The sequence below is a fragment of the Lithobates pipiens genome, unplaced genomic scaffold, assembly GCF_037356315.1.
Source record: "Lithobates pipiens isolate NorthernLeopardFrog02 unplaced genomic scaffold, aLitPip1_a1.2 Scaffold_35, whole genome shotgun sequence".
Taxonomy (NCBI): Eukaryota; Metazoa; Chordata; class Amphibia; order Anura; family Ranidae; genus Lithobates; species Lithobates pipiens.
In genome coordinates this window covers 3,905,678-3,926,142 of record NW_027507811.1, presented here as the reverse complement: position 1 = coordinate 3,926,142, position 20,465 = coordinate 3,905,678, and the positions used below count along the sequence as shown (strand labels likewise).

At 49.9% G+C, this 20,465-nt stretch overlaps 1 protein-coding gene across 1 annotated transcript in view; it reads right to left on the bottom strand.

Annotated features, from left to right (window-relative positions):
- LOC143955453 (uncharacterized) overlaps positions 1 to 20,465 on the bottom strand; it is a 274,185-nt gene that overhangs the window by 150,570 nt on the left and 103,150 nt on the right. The window contains exon 4 of the mRNA XM_077465497.1: positions 70 to 1,077. Within this exon, the coding sequence (XP_077321623.1) occupies positions 70 to 1,077 (1,008 nt within the window). The remainder of the gene's footprint in view (positions 1 to 69; positions 1,078 to 20,465) is intronic.

Below are 20,465 nucleotides of genomic sequence, written 5' to 3'. Positions count from 1 at the left end.
GGACAGGTATACGGCTTCTCCCTTGTGTAAGATCTCTGATGTCTGTATACAGAGGACTTCTGCCAATCAGTGGAAAGTGGATGTATCTCCGTGTTGCGATCTCTGATGTTTGGTAAGACTGGACTTCAGTGAAAAACATTTCCCGCACTCAGGGCAGGAATGCGGCTTCTCCCCCGTGTGAGAACGCTGATGCGTGTTAAGGCTAGACTTCTGTGAAAAACATTTCCCGCACTCCGTACAGGAATACGGCTTCTCCCCCGTGTGAGATCTCTGATGTTTGTAAAAATAGGCCTTCTCTGAAAAACGTTTTCCGCACTCAGGGCAGGAATATGGCTTCACCCCCGTGTGAAATCTCTGATGCGAGTTAAGACTGGAATTGTGTGAAAAACATTTCCCACACTCAAGACAGCAAAATGGCTTCTCCCCCGTGTGGGATCTCTGATGTGTGTTAAGTCTAGACTGCTGTGTGAAACATTTCCCGCACTCAAGACAGAAATACAGCTTCTCCCCCGTGTGAAATTTCTGATGTGATGTAAGACTGGAATTGTGTGAAAAGCATTTACCACACTGAGGACAGGAATACGGCTTCTCCCCTGTGTGAGATCTTTGATGTGAGTGAAGACTTGAATTGTGTAAAAAACATTTCCCGCACTCAGGACAGGAATGTTTTTTTTCTCCTGTGTGAGCTCTTTTATGCACATTAAGATCGTATTTTGAACGGTAACGCTTCCCGCACTCAGTGCAGGGAAATCTCTTATGTGTTGGAAGGACGGCACCGTCCCGCACAGTCTGAGGTTCCTCGGGATAAGAGGAATACGATGGTCCGGCACCGTCCCGCACAGTCTGAGGTTCCTCGGGATAAGAGGAATACGATGGTCCGGCACCGTCCCGCACAGTCTGAGGTTCCTCAGGATAAGAGGAATACGATGGTCCATCTACACTGTGTGGTGCCGGATGGACATTTGAGGTAGTCGGGTTTTCTCCTGGACTATACTGTGTGATGTCCTCATCTTCTACTTTACAGTCTGGAGACAAAGTGAGACAATCCTCTGAGGTTTTCCTCATCTCCCGTCCATCTACTAAAATACAAATACAAAGATTATTACTAGACATCAGCTGATTGGTTCCCCTAAACCAGGACTCCGCCCTCTGTACTGCTCTCTCCTTTACAATAAAGTCTCCTCTTACCCGGTGATGTGAGGGGCGGCTGATTGGCCATCATGACGTCCTTGTAGAGATCCTTGTGTCCTTCTAAATACTCCCACTCCTCCATGGAGAAATAGACAGTGACATCCTGACACCTTATAGGAACCTGACACACACAATGATACAGTCACCATCCAGACACATCCCTTGTCTGTTACTGGATAATGTCCCACAATTCCCAGAATCCTCCTCACCTCTCCTGTCAGCAGCTCCATCATCTTCTTGGTGACTTCTAGAATCTTCTCCATGTTGTGTCTCTCAGGTTTTAGGGAGTCACATGGAGGCACTGTGATGGTCATATGATCACCGGACTTCACAAGAGGAAATCTCTGTATTGGGGAACCAATAGGAACATCATGTTAGAATCCCAGAATCCTCCTCACCTCTCCGGTCAGGTCTGTGTTTTATTAATAGAGATAAGAGTGATGTCATGTGACCTCCCAGAATCCTCCTCACCTCTCCGGTCAGGTCTGTGTTTTATTAATAGAGATAAGAGTGATGTCATGTGACTTCCCAGAATCCTCCTCACCTCTCCGGTCAGGTCTGTGTTTTTATTAATAGAGATAAGAGTGATGTCATGTGACCTCCCAGAATCCTCCTCACCTCTCCGGTCAGGTCTGTGTTTTTATTAATAGAGATAAGAGTGATGTCATGTGACCTCCCAGAATCCTCCTCACCTCTCCGGTCAGGTCTGTGTATTATTAATAGAGATAAGAGTGATGTCATGTGACCTCCCAGAATCCTCCTCACCTCTCCGGTCAGGTCTGTGTTTTATTAATAGAGATAAGAGTGATGTCATGTGACCTCCCAGAATCCTCCTCACCTCTCCGGTCAGGTCTGTGTTTTATTAATAGAGATAAGAGTGATGTCATGTGACCTCCCAGAATCCTCCTCACCTCTCCGGTCAGGTCTGTGTTTTATTAATAGAGATAAGAGTGATGTCATGTGACCTCCCAGAATCCTCCTCACCTCTCCGGTCAGCAGGTAGATGATCTCCAGGGTGAGGTTTAGTATCTCCTCAGTCATGTGACTCCGGCCCTCCTCCATCTTCATTGGTGCCGTCATTTGATCTATACAGGTCTCCTTGTAGACGGATAACTTTGGGAAATTAAAGTAAGAATTATTTGGATGGAATTGGTCACACAATAATAGGTGGTGGTGGTGGTAGGGTGGGGGTGGGGTGGGGAATAGGAGGGTTGCTGTACATTGAAGAACTACTACCCCCATGGGAATACATTTCATTTGAAATGTTTAGGGCAGGGCTTGACAAACTTGCTTTGTATATAGGAGCTACAAATATTAGGAGCCATTTATTATTGTAACTAACAAATCTTACGAAGGTGAATTTATCCTTTAACTCTTTCTCAAGCAGAGACGTTTTCCGTACACGTTTAAAAAAAAAAAATTTAAGGCCTGATTATTTCCCCAAAAACACAATATATTTTCTTAAAGCAGACACCCTAGAGCAGTGATGGCGAACCTTGGCACCCCAGATGTTTTGGAACTACATTTCCCATGATGCTCAGCTATACTGTAGAGTGCATGAGCATCATGGGAAATGTAGTTCCAAAACATCTGGGGTGCCAAGGTTCGCCATCACTGCCCTAGAGAATAAAAGAGTGGTTGCTCCAAATATTTATGTCACTGTCAGGGCTCGGCACAGCCCTTCCTTCTCTGAGCTGGCTGCTCAGCTGTCTGCTAATTGCCAGCTCCTATCTCTCCACAGGTACTCAGCTGTTGATGATATCCTGCTCGTCAGTCCTGCCTACTTAAGCCGTCCAGTCCAGAGGATCTCTGCCTTCGCCTTGGTCAACATCACAGAGACTATCTCCTGCGATCCTGTTTAAAGACTTGCTTTGCTGACACCCCTTCTGGCTCCAGATCCTGCTTGCTGTTCCACTACATTGATCCCTGACTTCTGGCTTGGCTGACTATCCGTTTCCGGGTTACTGAACTCTGGCTGCGTTTTGACTACAGAAGGGGGAAGGGGGATCACCGCTCCAAGTAGATCAAAATGGAAATTAACCTCTCCTCAGAGTTGAAGCAACAGGTGCTGGCAATGCATATAGCAATTAGGATGAGAGAAGATTCTGGACAGCCGCACTCTGAAAATCAGCCTTTATTCATAAAAAAAAAAGGATTATCAAAATTACATGCCACAGCAAAACACAGGACAGAAGAGCTGACGCGTTTCCCACTATCAAACAGTGCTTAATCATAGCTATGATTAAGCACTGTTTGATACGCGTCAGGTCTTCTGTCTCCTGTGTTCTGATGTGGCATGTACTTTTCATATTCCTTTTTTTATGAATAAAGGCTGATTTTCAGAGTGCGGCTGTCCAGAATCTTCTCTCATCCTATGTTTTCTTACATCAGGGGACACAGAGCCATAGTAGTTACTATGCGGGTTATAGGGGCCACTGATAGGTGATGGACACTGGCATGCTCCAAAGACAAGAAGTGCCCTCCCTATATAACCCCTCCCACTACTGGGAGTCCTCAGTTTTTTTCGCCAGTGTCTAAGGTGTTGGTCACGAGTAAAGATGTGCTGTGCTGAGCTCCACTGGAAGCAACCCTTGCTGGGGCTAGCCATGCTGACCAGATCCATTCTGGTGTCCTTTTCATGGGATAAATGAAAGGTACCCGGGTCTCGTGTCCGAAAGAAACAAGGTTTTGCTTGCGAACGCTTCTCTTTAGAGAGCTGGGCCCTGGGATCCAGTACTTTTTGGTAGTGAGGCCATAAAGTTTTTACTGGCAGGGTGCTGTCGCAGGTCCAGGAGTGTGGGTAACCTGAGGTTCCCCTGTTCCTGAAGGTTTCCTAAAAGGTCTTGGAGCCCACCGCGAAGAGTGAAGATTAAACCCTGCTACGAGGATAAGGTAAGGGGGATTTTCTCAGGAATTTCTCCTTCTATGTATAATGTTGTCATGCCTATGTGTCACCACTGGGGGCTGTATTGAGCACTCACCGACCTGACGCAGGAAACATGACAGAAGCCTTCATATCTCCTCTCCTCCAGCCACAACAGATCCCCTGGTAAGAAGGGGGGGTCTGGTTCTCTTCCTGTGCCCCCAAAATTGGTCTCCCCTTCGGGGGATAGGATGCCAAACTAGTTTCCTTTTTTTTTTTAAAGAGACAGATCACGGTGGCTCAGCGGAGGATTTAACCCCCCCCCCCCCCCATGCCTACATGTTCCATAGGAAGCCGCTCGCACAGGAAAGCACTTTCCTTTGAAAGGAAAGGGGGGCGTAATTCGCATGGGGGGAGTGGCTAACTGCGTCAGACGCCAGCCACACATGCAGGAAGTTGATTTTAGCGCTGTGTGTGTGTGAAGCTTCTGTTGGCTGTGGAGGGACAGAGCAGGAGGATGGCTTGTTCAGGTTAGTGAACACAGGCTTTTTCCCTTTGACACATTATACTTTACCAAGCTAGGATTAATAGCAGCTAATGGCGCTGAACTATAGCCTAGCAGTGTACGTTCTTTTGCTGGTAGTGCCTCTACTTTATGCTTCAGGCTATGAATGGTAATGGGACCAGGAACTTCTCTAAAGGGGTCAATGGTTTTCACTATAAACTGAATCCATTTCCAAAAGAATGTCATCCTCCTCTGAGAGGGATGCGGCCGGTCAGATTGAGCCGTCAGGGGAAACTGTTGTTGCATAAAACACTTCAGTCCCTGTATATATCAGACAAAGGGTCTTTTCTTCTACCTTTTGTCATTTGGAAAGAAGATTAATGCTATGATATCGCGCCGTAGTGGGGCTAAACATAGCAGAATCCGTGTCCCCAAATGCCCCACTGTGGCTGAATCCTGGCCTGTCTCACCTATACCAGATCCCTGACCCATACGCATGGACTAAGCTAGGGATTAAGCTTGTGTCGCATGTTGTGGAGCAGGGCTCTTTACTCCCCTTTACCAGCCTAATTTCCAGGTACAATGTACCTGGACACTATCTATCCCGATACCTTCAATTGGTCCACACGTTCACAGCACAGTTCCCGGATTCCTCCTGCAATCTGACACAATCGAAACTAGAACACACGCTTAGAACTGACTGTGACAGGAAACCTACTTCGGTTTTATACTCCCATCTCATAACTGTGTCGCTGCCGGCTCTTGATAAACTTTGGGCCAGGTGGCAGACTGACATCCCCTCACTTGACACGGATGACTGGGATGATGTGTGGGACCTTCCTTTCAACTCCCTGGTCTCTATTAGGGACCGTCTTGTGCAATTTAAAATTGTACACCGGGCCTACTACACCCCGTACAGACTCCATAGGATGAACCCTGCGCACTCTCCGAGCTGTTGGCGATGTGGTGCCTCCCCTGGGGACTTTTCACATATTTTCTGGCTGTGCCCTAGGGTCCAGCAGTACTGGGAGTCAGTGTTGCATCTGATCAGCAGGGTCACCATGACTACGGTGCCTCTGGCCATGGAGGTCTGCATGCTGGGACTCATTGAGCCCGTGGTGCAGTCCACGGCCAAACGCACGATGATTGGTCTGCTACTCTTTTATGCTCGTAAAAATATTGCTATGCACTGGAAAAAGGCAGACCCCCCCATCCGTGGTGCAATGGAAGCGCCTGGTGAATAACAGTCTTCCCCTTTACAAAGATACTTACCTGCATCGGGGATGTCCAAAGAAATACGATAAGGTCTGGCATGTTTGGGTAGCTGACCCCGAAACTGCTTAGCTGGGGATAGTGGTTGTGGTTGCGGGAGGGTATTGTTCCGTATGTTCTGTACTGCCCTATATGTGCTCCCCTCCCCTTTTTGGGGGGAGCTGTCTTTTGTTTCTTGCTTTTATGGAACAAGATGGGGGACTGTATATGCTGACAGGAACTATGGGGGCCGCCAGTGGAGTACCCTTTTTGCTTTTTACTATGACTATTGATGTATTATGTTGCTTTGACTATCTCTGTGTCATGAAACAGCTCTTGTATACTGTGAGCACTGTTGTTTTTCTATGTTGTTTGTTATGAAACTTTTAATAAACATATTTTTCAAAAAAAAAAAACATAGCAGAATCCCATCTAGTCCTCAGGACCCTCTTATTGAGGTGCAGGAGGCTGGGGATCAGGTAGATCTTCCCAAATATTTGGTAGATACTTATTTATCCTCTCCTGAGGATCCTAATATGGAAGGCGTAGCATCACAAGACAGGTTGCTTGTGTACTCTCTCACTCAACCTTTTTTGCTGCCTGCAGCACAGGCTCTTGAGGAACCTACCTCTAATTGGGTTCATTAGAACCTCCCCCATCTGGGGATGTTTTTTCCTATTCATGCATGGCTAAAAAAAAAGCTTATGTATTCTGATAAACAATATTATCCTCCCAAGAAATTCTCCACACTTTATCCTATGGAACAGGATTTCTATGAAAGAAAATGGGGGGTTCCAGCAATTGATGCCACAATCGCCTCTGTGAGCAAGAGTCTCACATGTCCGGTGGATAATGCGCTGATGTTAAAGGATCCAACAGATAAAAAGTTGGAACTTCTTTCTAAAAACAATATGTCTTTAGCAAGTTCAGTTGCGCAGCCGGTTCTTGCTGCAATTGGTGTATCTCAGTCCTTTAAGGAACAGTTTGTGGAGATACCTGAAATTCTGCCTGATCAGCAGGCCCGGCAATGGGCTGGTGTTATCAGACGCACTATGTCTCACAGTAGATGCTATGAAAGACTATCATTTAAGCCTTATGGCTTATGCTTGGACTAGTGCGTTCTCGCAGAGTTCTGTGGCTGAAAAATTGATCAGCCGAAGCACCGTGCAAAAAGTTCTTAGCCAGTTTTTCCCTTTCATGGTGTACGGCTACTTAGAGACGATCTGGATAAGTACATACAAAGGACCTCTAATGGGAAAAGCTCTCTTTTACAAGTAAAGAAGAGGTTCAAACATTTCTCCTTTAATCGTGTTGCCTCTCCTATGCCAGGGGCATCTGCCTCTCGACGGCTTCAACCATCAGGTTCAAGGGAAATTGCTGCGCTATCATACAGTGAAAAGATACAATGAAAAACGCATACAGCAGCTACATACGAATGTGATAAAAATTCCTGTGATAAAGGAAAGGGGAAAATGTAGCGCTAAAAAAATGTGAAATAACTCAATGGTGAAGTAAGGAAAAAGAGTCCACTAGAAGTCCATCTAGATGGATAATGGGCCACCAAGACTCGGAGATCAATCCTGCACAAGGAAAGCCAACAGTCGACTGTACTTCGAGGAATAGTAAAATCCAAACAGATGAATATGATCAAAACACTCTTACCAGAGTAGGTGGACCTGTAGGTCAGCGACACCAGATCTTACAAGCATGGAACGAAAGCCACTTGGAAAGCAGGCTGTATATGGTCCTTCAAAGGGAAATTCCCCAAGGGCAGCACCAGGGTCAGAAGAGATCTTGGGGCAGAAAGCCCACAAAGCAGAAGGCTAAAGCCTTCTGATGTGAAGGGGCGCCCCCGCTCGTTCGCGTAGAGGGAAGGCTCCTGGAATTCTCAAAAAATCTGGAAGGAACAATGTCAAGACAGATGGATTTCTGCAGTTTTTTTTTTCTCTAGGTTACGACTAGAGTTCAGAGAGTTTCCGTCTCCTGTTTCCAAGGATCCAGAGAAAAAGAAGTCTCTCATTCTGGCCTCTGGATCAGCTGTTATCCCAGTCGGTGATATCAGAGGTTCCCTTAGTGGAGCAGGGCACAGGGTTTGGCTCAAACCTTTTAGAGTTCCAGAACCAAACGGAGAGGTAAGACCCATTCTAGATCTCGAAGATCTGAATCGCCACTTAAACATCCGATCCTGTTGTGTCCAGGTTGTGTGCATCCTGCAAGGAGGGGAGTTTTTTGGCTTTAATCGATATCAAAAATGCATATCTCCATGTGCCAAATTTTCCCGCTCACCAGAAATTTCTGCGCTTTGAAATATAAAATCATAATTTCAGTTGTGACCCTGCCATTCGGTTTAGCCAAAGCACCACGGGGGTTCTGAAAGATTCTGGCACCTCCTTTAGCCTGATTAAGGGCTCAAGGCATAATGGTCCTAGCCAGGGGCGGACTGACAACTCATGGGGCCCCCAGGCAATAGGAGATTATGGGGCCCCCAGGCAATCAGAGATTATGGGGCCATACAGTATGCACACACACACACACACACACACACACACACACACACAGTATACAATCACACAGTATATACAGACATGTTTCTATTGGCTGAGAAGGTACTGGAGAGGTGGGCAGCTATAATCTCAGCAAAAGGATGTCGGTAAGGGACATTTCAGAGACAGAGGTAAAGGTACTGAGGCTGGCAACCCTGATAGGGCCCCCTAGTGGCATGGGGCCCTCGGGCAGTGCCCGAGTGGCCCAATGGTCAGTCCACCCCTGGTCCTAGCCCATTTAGAAGATCTACTTTTAATAGATCATTCAGTCTCGGGTCTAAACCAGAGTCTGATCACAGCTGTAACTACCTGAAATCTCTGGGTTGGATACTCAACCTAGGAAGATCCTCCTTAAAACCATCAAGGAGATTACAGTACTTGGGGCTGGTTATAGATACCGTACAGAAGAAGGTATTCTTACCCCAGACAAGAATCAGTTCCATTGTAGGACTAATTCAACTTATCAAAACAAAGAAAAATCCTTCCATTCAGCCGTGCACGAGATTTTTAGGGGAAATGGTGGCCTCCTTCAAGGCCGTCCCGTACATGCAGTTTTCACTCAAAAACTGCTTAAAAACAACATCCTGTCGACCCGGAATAAAAAGATTCAGGCCTTGTTTATTTCCAATACGCTTGGCTCCTGAAGTAAGTCAGAGCCTAAGTTAGTGGTTGTTATCCAGCAAAAGGGAAAATCTTTTCTAATGTATCCTGGGAGGTGTTAACAACAGATGCCAGCCTTCTAGGCTGGGGAGCAGCCCTGGAAGAAGATTCTGTCCAGGGGAGATGGTCCAGGAACTTGCCTATCAACTTTTTGGAAGATTTGGGTAGTACGTCTGGCCCTAGAATCTGGGATGGTCAGACTACGGGACTGTCCTGTCAGGATTCCGTCTGACAAGGCCACGGCGGTGGCTTACATCAATCGCCAGGGGGGGCACGAGAGGTCGTGCAGCCCAAAAAGAGGTGACTCAAGGAACATTCCTTGCCTATCGGCAATTTTTCATTTCAGGAATAGAGAATTGGCAGGCGGACTACTTGAGTCGCCAACAATTATTTCCGTGAGAATGGTTTCTTCACCCCGGCATCTTCCTAGCGATATGTCAGAAATGGGGTATTCCGGACATGGACCTATTCGCGTCCAGATTCAACAACAAAGTTGACAACTTTGTGTTGTGAACAAGGGATCCGCTAGCAGGCAGAATAGATGCATTAGTCTTCCCATGGGATAAGTTTTCACTGATCTATGCAGTTCTGCAACTTCCGCGTCTTCTCCGCAGGATCAAGCAGGAACGAAAGGAGGTGATTCTGGTGGCCCCAGAAGATCTTGATTTACCGAGATCATAAAGATGGCAGTAGGAGTCCTTTGGACTCTGCCATTATAGCCAGACCTTCTCGCACAAGGTCCAGTATTTCATCCTACCTTACGGACAAAAACTTTAACAGGTTTGACTGTTGAATCCCACTTTATAAAAAATCTTGTGTGATCTCCTTCGGTAGTGTCTACTTTGATTAATGCCAGGAAGGCGGCTTCCAGAATCATTTTACTATAGAGTCTGGAAGGCATGTGTTTCTTGGTGTGGATCTAGGGGTTGGCACCCCAGGAAGTATGTCATAGGCAGGATCCCCGATTTCCTGCATATGGGATCTGAAATTAAGCTGGCCTTAAAAATCTATCAAAAGCCAGATCCTGGCCTTGTCAGTGTTTTTTCAATGGCCTCTTGCTTCCCACTCTTGGTGCTTATTCAGGGGGTAACACGGATTAATCCCCCTATCAAGGCACCTCTAAATCCTTGGGAATTAAAATTGGTCTTATCGGCTTTGCTAAATCAGCCGTTTGAGCCTTTACGAGAAATTCCCTTGGTTCATTTTGACAAGAAAGATAATCTTTCTGGTTGCCATTTCTTCTGCTAGAAGAGTATCGGAACTTCCTGCTCTGTCTTGTAAAGAGCCATATTTGATCATGCATAAGGATGAGGTGGTTTTATGTCCTCATCCTGAATTCCTGCCAAAAGTGGTGACAGATTTGTTTCATTTAAACCAAGATATTATTTTTCCTTCTTTCTTCCCAGAGCCTCAATCTAGGGAAGAGAAGGCACTACATTCCCTTGATGTAGTGAGAGCGATCAGAGTCTATTTTAAGGCGACCGCTCAGGTTTACAAAACAGATGTTTTGTTTGTACTGCCAGAAGGTCCAAAGATGTGGACAGGCAGGGTCAAAATCCACTATTTTTCCAAATGGATTTGTCAAGTGATTGTTCAAGCTTCAGCTTAAAGAAGAAATTTCTTCCTTCATTCTTATGTTAGAACACACTCAGCCAGGGCGATTAGTGCCTCTTGGGTGGAGCATTAACAGGCCTCTATGGCACAGATCTGTAAGGCCGCGACTTGGTCTTCGGTTCATACGTTTATCAGATTTTATCAAATCAATATTAAAGGTCATGAGGTTATTGCCTTTGGGCGCAGTGTACGGCAGGCTGCAGTATGAGTCCTCTGGCCTCCTTTTTTGTTGCGTCTCCCTCCCTTCAGTTGCCATTGCTATGGTACATCCCACATAGTAACTACTATGGCTCTGTGTCCCCTGATGTAAGAAAAGAAAACAGGATTTTTAAAACAGCTTACCTGCAAAATCCTTTTCTTTGATGTACATCAGGGGACACAGAGGTCCCTCCCTTCTTGGTATACACTTGTATTGCTTGGCTAAAAAACTGAGGACTCCCAGTAGTGGGAGGGGTTATATAGGGGAGTACACTTCTTGCTTTAGGGGCGTGCCAGTGTCCATCACCTATCAGTGGCACTATAACCCCACATAGTAACTACTATGGCTCTGTGTCCCCTGATGTACATCAAAGAAAAGGATTTTACAGGTAAGCCGTTTCAAAAATCCTGTTGTTTTTTTTTTCCCCATCACATACGGGACAAAAATTTGTCCAAGTGATGATTTGTTTAGTGATACATCGTTCCCAACTGTCCCGGATGTGGAGGGTCTGTCCCGGATGTGGAGGGTCTGTCCCGGATGTGGAGGGTCTGTCCCGGATGTGGAGGGTCTGTCCCGGATGTGGAGGGTCTGTCTCGGATGTGGAGGGTCTGTCTCGGATGTGGAGGGTCTGTCTCGGATGTGGAGGGTCTGTCTCGGATGTGGAGGGTCTGTCTCGGATGTGGAGGGTCTCTTCCGGATGTGGAGGGTCTGTCCCGGATGTGGAGGGTCTGTCCCGGATGTGGAGGGTCTGTCCCGGATGTGGAGGGTCTGTCCCGGATGTGGAGGGTCTGTCCCGGATGTGGAGGGTCTGTCCCGGATGTGGAGGGTCTGTCCCAGATGTGGAGGGTCTGTCCCAGATGTGGAGGGTCTGTCCCGGATGTGGAGGGTCTGTCCCAGATGTGGAGGGTCTGTCCCAGATGTGGAGGGTCTGTCCCAGATGTGGAGGGTCTGTCCCAGATGTGGAGGGTCTGTCCCAGATGTGGAGGGTCTGTCCCAGATGTGGAGGGTCTGTCCCGGATGTGGAGGGTCTGTCCCGGATGTGGAGGGACTGTCCCAGATGTGGAGGGACTGTCCCGGATGTGGAGGGACTGTCCCGGATGTGGAGGGTCTGTCCCGGATGTGGAGGGTCTGTCCCGGATGTGGAGGGTCTGTCCCGGATGTGGAGGGTCTGTCCATAAATTTGAAACAAGGTCCCTCTGTCTCTCTCTCTCCTCCTCATTTTTGTCTATATAGTTGTATATAAAATTCACTTTTTATCTTTCAAAAAGTGTTTCCCAGGACTAAACCTTTCATCTAAATTGCTGCATTTGTAAATTCCAAAAGCCAATATAAAGTAATAGTATTAGTAAAAAAAAAAAAAAAAAAAAAAAAAAAAAAAAAAGCACTTGTGGGCTTAACCAATCTTTTTTTTCCTACAATTCCTCTTTAAGGGGGCGTGGCAGGGTGTGTGTCCTATGCCAACATACTTTTGCTAATAGGTGTCCCTCGTTCCCATCTCAGAAAGTTGGGAGGTGTGGTACTGTACATCAATGCCAATGAATGAGGGTGTCAAGAAATGTCGTCTCTCCCTTATGACTATCAGTTTGGCGGTGAGAAGTGCGGGTGTACCAAGATGGCCGACGCCACTTTCTGACTGCAGCCTTGCCGATTGGTTTTTGAAAAATATACTGGAATACAGTATTGTAGATCATGTTAAAAAAGGGGAGGCCAATAAGTCCTTACCCTCACCAAGATCCAGATGTGCCAGGGATCTGAAATTTAGTCCGCTGACTCTTCCTTCTCTACATACCCACCTCCTATGGTCACGCACTTCTCACCTTTGTGGAACAGACCTTTAATACTATCTGTGTAGAAGTATACCGAATTGGAGGAAAACCAGCTATTAACTTCAGTAATGATGGCCTCAGCCTTTTTGGGGGTTGGGTGACGAGGCATGTTTCCATGTTTTACTAATTTCTTTAGTCTCAGGATCATCTAGATATACCAAGCTTTCATCCATGGTCACTAATCGGTTTAAAAAGTCCTCATCACCTTTGTGCAGATTTCACTTGAAGATGGAGGAACCTAATCACGGCTCGGTATTCAACTTTTTCCAGCATGACAATTACCAGAGGCGGACCCCAGAAATTAGTAACAGGCAGGCGGATCAGTCAGCAGGTGAACGGGCGGGGGGAGCAGAGAGATTACATCATCTCTCAGTGCCCGCGCCCTGCATCACCACTCTCCTGCCCTCACTGTGCAGCCGTGGGCAGCAGAGAGATGACATCATCTCTCTGCTGCCTGCCTTCACGCTGGGACACAGCAAGTGAGAATCTGCACCGTGTAGCTGTAGCAGGCAAGTGACAATCTGCATCTGGTGGCAAGGGACAAGTACAGGGAGTTAGGAGGGCACAGTGCAGGGGGTTAGGAGGGCACAGTGCAGGGAGTTAAGAGGGCCCAGTGGCATCGCTAGCGGGGGTGAGGGCCGCACCCAGGTGAAACCCACCAGAGGGGTGATACCCGGCACTGTATTGAGAGAGGCGCCGCGGCTCTCTCTTCTTCCTCCTTCCCCTGCGTACTCCGGTATCTCTGCTGCCATCTGCTGTGTCTCCTTGGCTCCCTGCGATGGTCGGGGGAGGGAGGAGGAGATAATATTGTGAGGCAGAGAGCTCAGGGGAGGAGTCCCATAGCCCAGCGCCCGCATGTCCTCCGGGAACCGCAATCCCCTATTATTGTGACAGGCAGACAGGGAGAGGTGCCGGCAGATGGGGAGAGGCTGTGCCGGCTGTCTATCACAATTACACTCCTCAGAGCTGATGGAGTCTAGGCTCCTCCTCCACAACAGGAGGAGCCGCCTAGGGGGAAGGACACGTCTATGGACAGAGCCACACTGATCTGAGGTCTGTGAATGTAGAGAGGGGAGATATACACAGGGGGGAGAGTTAAATTAGGGGGATTGCACGGGGGGGGGGGGGGGAAGAGTTCCGCTAGCCTGTTCAGTGACTGGTGGGGTGGGGGAGTGACACCAAATTTTACCGCTCTGGGTGACACAAAACCTAGTGACGCCACAGTAAGGGAGTTAGGAGGGCACCATAAGGTGGGTAGGAGAACACAGTAGAGCGGGTTAGGAGGGTACAGTAAGGGGTGTAGTAGGGCACAGTAGAGGGGGGTTAGGTGGGCACAGTAAGGGGTGTAGGAGAACACAGTAGAGGGGGTGTAGGAGGGAACAGTAGAGGGGGGTGGGAGGGCACAGTAGAGGGGGGTGGGAGGGCCACAGTACAGGGGGGTAGGAGGGCCACAGTACAGGGGGGTAGGAGGGCCACAGTACAGGGGGGTAGGAGGGCCACAGTACAGGGGGGTAGGAGGGCCACAGTACAGGGGGGTAGGAGGGCCACAGTACAGGGGGGTAGGAGGGCCACAGTACAGGGGGGTAGGAGGGCCACAGTACAGGGGGGTAGGAGGGCCACAGTACAGGGGGGTAGGAGGGCCACAGTACAGGGGGGTAGGAGGGCCACAGTACAGGGGGGTAGGAGGGCCACCGTACAGGGGGGTAGGAGGGCCACCGTACAGGGGGGTAGGAGGGCCACAGTACAGGGGGGTAGGAGGGCCACAGTACAGGGGGGTAGGAGGGCCACAGTACAGGGGGGTAGGAGGGCCACAGTACAGGGGGGTAGGAGGGCCACAGTACAGGGGGGTAGGAGGGCCACAGTACAGGGGGGTAGGAGGGCCACCGTACAGGGGGGTAGGAGGGCCACCGTACAGGGGGGTAGGAGGGCCACAGTAGAGGGGGGTAGGAGGGCCACAGTAGAGGGGGGTAGGAGGGGCACAGTAGAGGAGGGCACAGTAAAAGGGGGTAGAAGGGCACAGTAAGGGGGTGTAGGAGGGCACAGTAAGGGGGCACAGTAGAGGGGTATAGGAGGGGCACAGTAGAGGGGTATAGGAGGGGCACAGTAGAGGGGTATAGGAGGGGCACAGTAGAGGGGTATAGGAGGGGCACAGTAAAGGGGAGATAGGAGGGGCACAGTAAAGGGGAGATAGGAGGGGCACAGTAGAGGGGTATAGGAGGGGCACAGTAGAGGGGTATAGGAGGGGCACAGTAGAGGGGTATAGGAGGGGCACAGTAAAGGGGAGATAGGAGGGGCACAGTAAAGGGGAGATAGGAGGGGCACAGTAAAGGGGAGATAGGAGGGGCACAGTAAAGGGGAGATAGGAGGGGCACAGTAAAGGGGAGATAGGAGGGGCACAGTAAAGGGGAGATAGGAGGGGCACAGTAAAGGGGAGATAGGAGGGGCACAGTAAAGGGGAGATAGGAGGGGCACAGTAAAGAGGAGATAGGAGGGGCACAGTAAAGGGGAGATAGGAGGGGCACAGTAAAGGGGAGATAGGAGGGGCACAGTAAAGGGGAGATAGGAGGGGCACAGTAAAGGGGAGATAGGAGGGGCACAGTAAAGGGGAGATAGGAGGGGCACAGTAAAGGGGAGATAGGAGGGCACAGTAAAGGGGAGATAGGAGGGGCACAGTAAAGGGGAGATAGGAGGGGCACAGTAAAGGGGAGATAGGAGGGGCACAGTAAAGGGGAGATAGGAGGGCACAGTAAAGGGGAGATAGGAGGGCACAGTAAAGGGGGGTAGGAGGACACAGTAAGGGGGATAGGAGGACACAGTAAGGGGGTGTAGGAGGGCACAGTAAGGGGGTGTAGGAGGGCACAGTAAGGGGGTGTAGGAGGGCACAGTAAGGGGGTGTAGGAGGACACAGTAAGGGGGTGTAGGAGGACACAGTAAGGGGGTTGGAAGGGCACAGTGAGGTGGGTAGGTCACAGTAAGAGGGTGTAGGAGAGCACAGTAAGGGGGTGTAGGAGGGCACAGTAAGGGGGTTGGGAGGGCACAGTAAGAGGGTGTAGGAGGGCACAGTAAGGGGGTGTAGGAGGGCACAGTAAGGGGGTGTAGGAGGGCACAGTAAGGGGGTTGGGAGGGCACAGTAAGGGGGTGTAGGAGGGCACAGTAAGGGGGTTGGGAGGGCACAGTAAAAGGGTGTAGGAGGGCACAGTAAGGGGTGTAGGAGGGCACAGTAAGGGGTCACTGCTGGCAGAGCTCTGTCCCCCATCCCTGCATTGTACACATCCTGAACACAGGCAGAGCTCCCCACACAGCACACACTGGAGGTGAAATCCCATTCCCTGCACAGTGTATATCTAGATACTGGTTGCAGTTCTGAGCGGTGACCTTCCATGGTGGGGATGGAGTTGCAGTAGCCATCTATACACTATACACACGGTAGCTGTAAGGGAATGGGAGGGGGAGGAGGAGCTCTTAGTTCTGTGCTCAAGATGTGTGCCATGCGGAGATGGGAGACTGCCGGCAAGTGTCAGGGGTGGTGGAGGGCTTGGAAGGGGGAGCCCACCCGCCCCCAATAACCCCCCCTAGATCAGGGCATGATCTTACCTCTGCTACTTGTGCTGGAGGAATGTCTACTGCTCCGATCCCCGCCGGCTCTCCTCTCCATGACCTGTGATTGGAGCACTACAGATCCCGCTGACATAGGCAGTGCCCAGGCTGGCCCGTGCATTAAGATGGCCCTGGGCCAGAGGAGACAGCCGGCCGGAGGGGAGGAGGAGGAGGAGGAGGCGTTCCACTCCCAAGGTGACGTCATCTTCTGTATCAGTTTCGGGTATTGGAGCATTTTCACGAGTACCGATACTCTCACAAACACGCCTAGTATCTGCCCCGATACCGGTATGTCTATATGTTAGCTGCGTAGTCAGGGTGTAGTCATTGCCTTGTCTATTTATTGTCAGTGATGTCTGTTTAGAGGAACAAATTACTAGAATTCATCTTCAATATGAAGAGAATGCTCCGGCCCCTTAAGTGGGGGAATGTTCTGTCCCTGAAGGGGTTAATCTAGGTTCCCGCACTATATATGTGTGTATCATCAACTGCTGGAGATAAAAGATGTCACAGCGACGAATATGGAGGAAGAGGACGGACATGACGGGGGGGGGGTTACTGGGTGTAAATAGAAAATAAGATCTTATTACCTCCTCTACTGCCTCTTCCAGCGACGTCTCCTCCCGCCTCACCTCTAACCCGGAACTTCCTGTCTGTTCCTAACATCACTTCCTGTTTGTTCCTGACATCACTTCCTACCTTCCATCCTGTCTCTATGGTAGAAGTGAGATCACCACCTTGTGTAGCTCAGAGGAACTGCAGCCTCGAGAAACGCCTCGTAGTGTGAACACGGCCTTGTGCTGTGTGTGTATGTACTGTATATCCTTACAGATGGGGTCATCTCCACTCCCACCAAGGGGGACATGTATGTAAATAAATTTAAATGGACATTTTTAATTGGCAATTGATTTAAGAGTGAGTTCCAACCACAAGTTACAATGGGCAGAATAGGCAACATCTGTTATTCAGCGGGAGAAGGTGTTTTGAGTGTAGGTGGCACCTTCACACTGTAACCCTACCCTACTCTTGATGAAAGCAAGAATTGGCCTTGCTGTCAAAAATTGCAATGATATGCACCTGTCAAACAGGTACGGAAAAATTGGCCTTTGGGTGTTAATTGTGCCCATGAAACCTACACCAAAAAAATTCTTCCAGATGAACTCAACACCCACAACACTAGGCAGTCTAGAAGTCCTGCATCCAAAAAAAAAAACACTTAATCAGTAACATCGACATCAGGGGATTCATAGCTGCTGGTAATCCAAGACTGATTCATTTTGATAAATGTCAGATAGTCCACGAAGTCTGTGGACAGACGTGTTCTATTATCAGTAACAAAACCTCCAGCAGCATTGAATGCCCAATCGGAAAGCGCGTTTGATGTAGGGCAGCCCAATTGGTCAAGTTCTTGCCAGTGGTCTTTTCTCATGACCCAGTAAGCCAGTGGATCGTCGACTGGAAAGCTCTCCATCTCTGTTTTCGCCCCTAGATAATCATCCACCATGTGATGCAGACGCTGCCGATGGGATGTGAAAGCTGACAGGCCTGGGCGACAAGGACTTATAAAATAGTGAAACGCATCACCTAGGTGGCTGCCTTCTCCACCGTTCCTTTCTTGAGCAACAGAAGAGTCAAAACGATGTTTTCCATGACACTGTAACCTACCAGAGTTGGGAAAAGCATTAGATAAACTCCTTTTTAAGGTGTCCTCAAGAGAGCTCATCTTCTGCACTCTCTGTGGCGATGGGATGAGTTCTGAGACTTTCACCTTATAACCATGGTCAAGGTGGGTTGCCGACCAATAGAGATCCTTCTAATTTATGTCACGTATTCTTGGGTCCTTTTACATGCTTTGAAGCATAAGGGAGCCCATGCACTGCAAATTTGCGGAGGCATGAGAAGCACACTACAGTATCTTGGACTGCCTCCTCCCAGCCACGTAATACTCCCAAGGATTCTGGGGGTGGAAAACCATCTGTTCAGGTTTGACGTATGTCTTCCTCCACTTCAATGGCTCCAAAACTGCCAGAATCCTCCTCCCTTTCCTCTTGTGTGTTCTGTGGCATAGGAACAATGGTGTCTGCATAAAGTGGACCTTGAGAGGAAAGAAAATCCTTCTCTTCCTTCCGCTGCTCTGCCTCAAGTGCCCTGTCCATAATGCTACGCAGAGTCTGTTCCCGCAGGAACACAACAGGGATTGTGTCACTGATGCATGCATTGTCACAACTCACCATCCTTGTGGCCTCCTAAAATGGTGACAGTACAGTGCATGCATCCTTTATCAGGAGCCATTGGCGTGGGGAAAAAAACAAGCCTGTGGTTGTGCCATATTGCCACAGGAACTCGTTGACGGCCCTCTGCTGCATGTGCAGCCGCTGCAGCATTGAAAAAGTCAAGTTCCATCTGGTGGGCATGTCACAAATCAGGCGGTTTATGGGCAGGTGTAATTCCCGCTGTGGCTGGCTGTGTATGACCACCTGAAAGAGCTACAGACTCTTCTGGCCTGCTTTAGCAGATCTTCAAACCCTGGGTACCTATTTAAGAAACGCTGCATCACCAAATTGAGGACATGTGATGGTACAGAGCTGGAATGGCCTTACATGAAATAGCGACTGGGAAACTGCCTTTGTGGTACAGCGCATTCTGCTATTTCACGGAAGGGGGCAGATAGAAAGGAAGAAGTTGTAGAGCCAGCAGCTATGACAAGATTGTATTTAGACGCTGGGCATGGGGGTGGCAGTGACTGTATTTTATTTTTTACACTGCAGCAGATGGGGCCAAGAAATATGCTGGCTATAGTCTACAGCTGGTGGTGTGCTGCTGGCAGATGTGCTGCAAGGAGCTGGGACACCCTGAGATACGCCATCATTCCTATCAGTGGCGGCTGCTGAGAGGCCATGAGGGATAGTGAGGGTAGAATGAGGTGAGTAAATAGGAGGAACAGAATTGCGCCCCTTTTATGTGGCTTTCAGATGCTCTTGGTAACGGGCTGAGTGATGAGAGGTTAAATGCCTTGTCAAGAATGTGGTACCCAATTGGCTGGTGTTTTTGCCACGCTTGATGTGCTTGAGACAAAGTTAGCAAATTGCACATGTGCTAAAAAAGGCCCAGACAGCTGAGCAGTGGGAAGTGGGCAGGGCGATAACAGCTCCACAATGTGATGGAATAGAGGTGTGAGGGGGGCTGAGTGTGTAGAAGTGTTACGAAGGGGCTGAGTGCGTACAGGTGTGAGGGGGACTGAGTGCGTACAGGTGTGACGAAGGGGCTGAGGAGGGCTGAGTGCGTACAGGTGTGGCGAGGGGGGGGGCTGAGTGCGTACAGGTGCGAGGGGGGGGGCTGAGTGCGTACAGGTGCGAGGGGGGGCTGAGTGCGTACAGGTGCGAGGGGGGGGGCTGAGTGCGTACAGGTGCGAGGGGGGGGGCTGAGTGCGTACAGGTGCGAGGGGGGGGGCTGAGTGCGTACAGGTGCGAGGGGGGGGGCTGAGTGCGTACAGGTGCGAGGGGGGGGGGCTGAGTGCGTACAGGTGCGAGGGGGGGGGGCTGAGTGCGTACAGGTGCGAGGGGGGGGGCTGAGTGCGTACAGGTGCGAGGGGGGGGGGCTGAGTGCGTACAGGTGCGAGGGGGGGGCTGAGTGCGTACAGGTGCGAGGGGGGGGGCTGAGTGCGTACAGGTGCGAGGGGGGGGGCTGAGTGCGTACAGGTGCGAGGGGGGGGCTGAGTGCGTACAGGTGCGAGGGGGGGGGCTGAGTGCGTACAGGTGCGAGGGGGGGGGCTGAGTGCGTACAGGTGCGAGGGGGGGCTGAGTGCGTACAGGTGCGAGGGGGGGGCTGAGTGCGTACAGGTGCGAGGGGGGGCTGAGTGCGTACAGGTGCGAGGGGGGGCTGAGTGCGTACAGGTGCGAGGGGGGGCTGAGTGCGTACAGGTGCGAGGGGGGGCTGAGTGCGTACAGGTGCGAGGGGGGCTGAGTGCGTACAGGTGCGAGGGGGGCTGAGTGCGTACAGGTGTGACGAAGGGGCTGAGTGCGTAGAGGTGTAAGGGGGGCTGAGTGCGTACAGGTGTGAGGGGGGACTGAATGCATACAGGTGTGACGAAGGGGCTGAGTGCGTAGAGGTGTAAGGGGGGCTGAGTGCGTACAGGTGTGAGGGGGGACTGAATGCATACAGGTGTGACGAAGGGGCTGAGTGCGTAGAGGTGTAAGGGGGGCTGAGTGCATAGAGA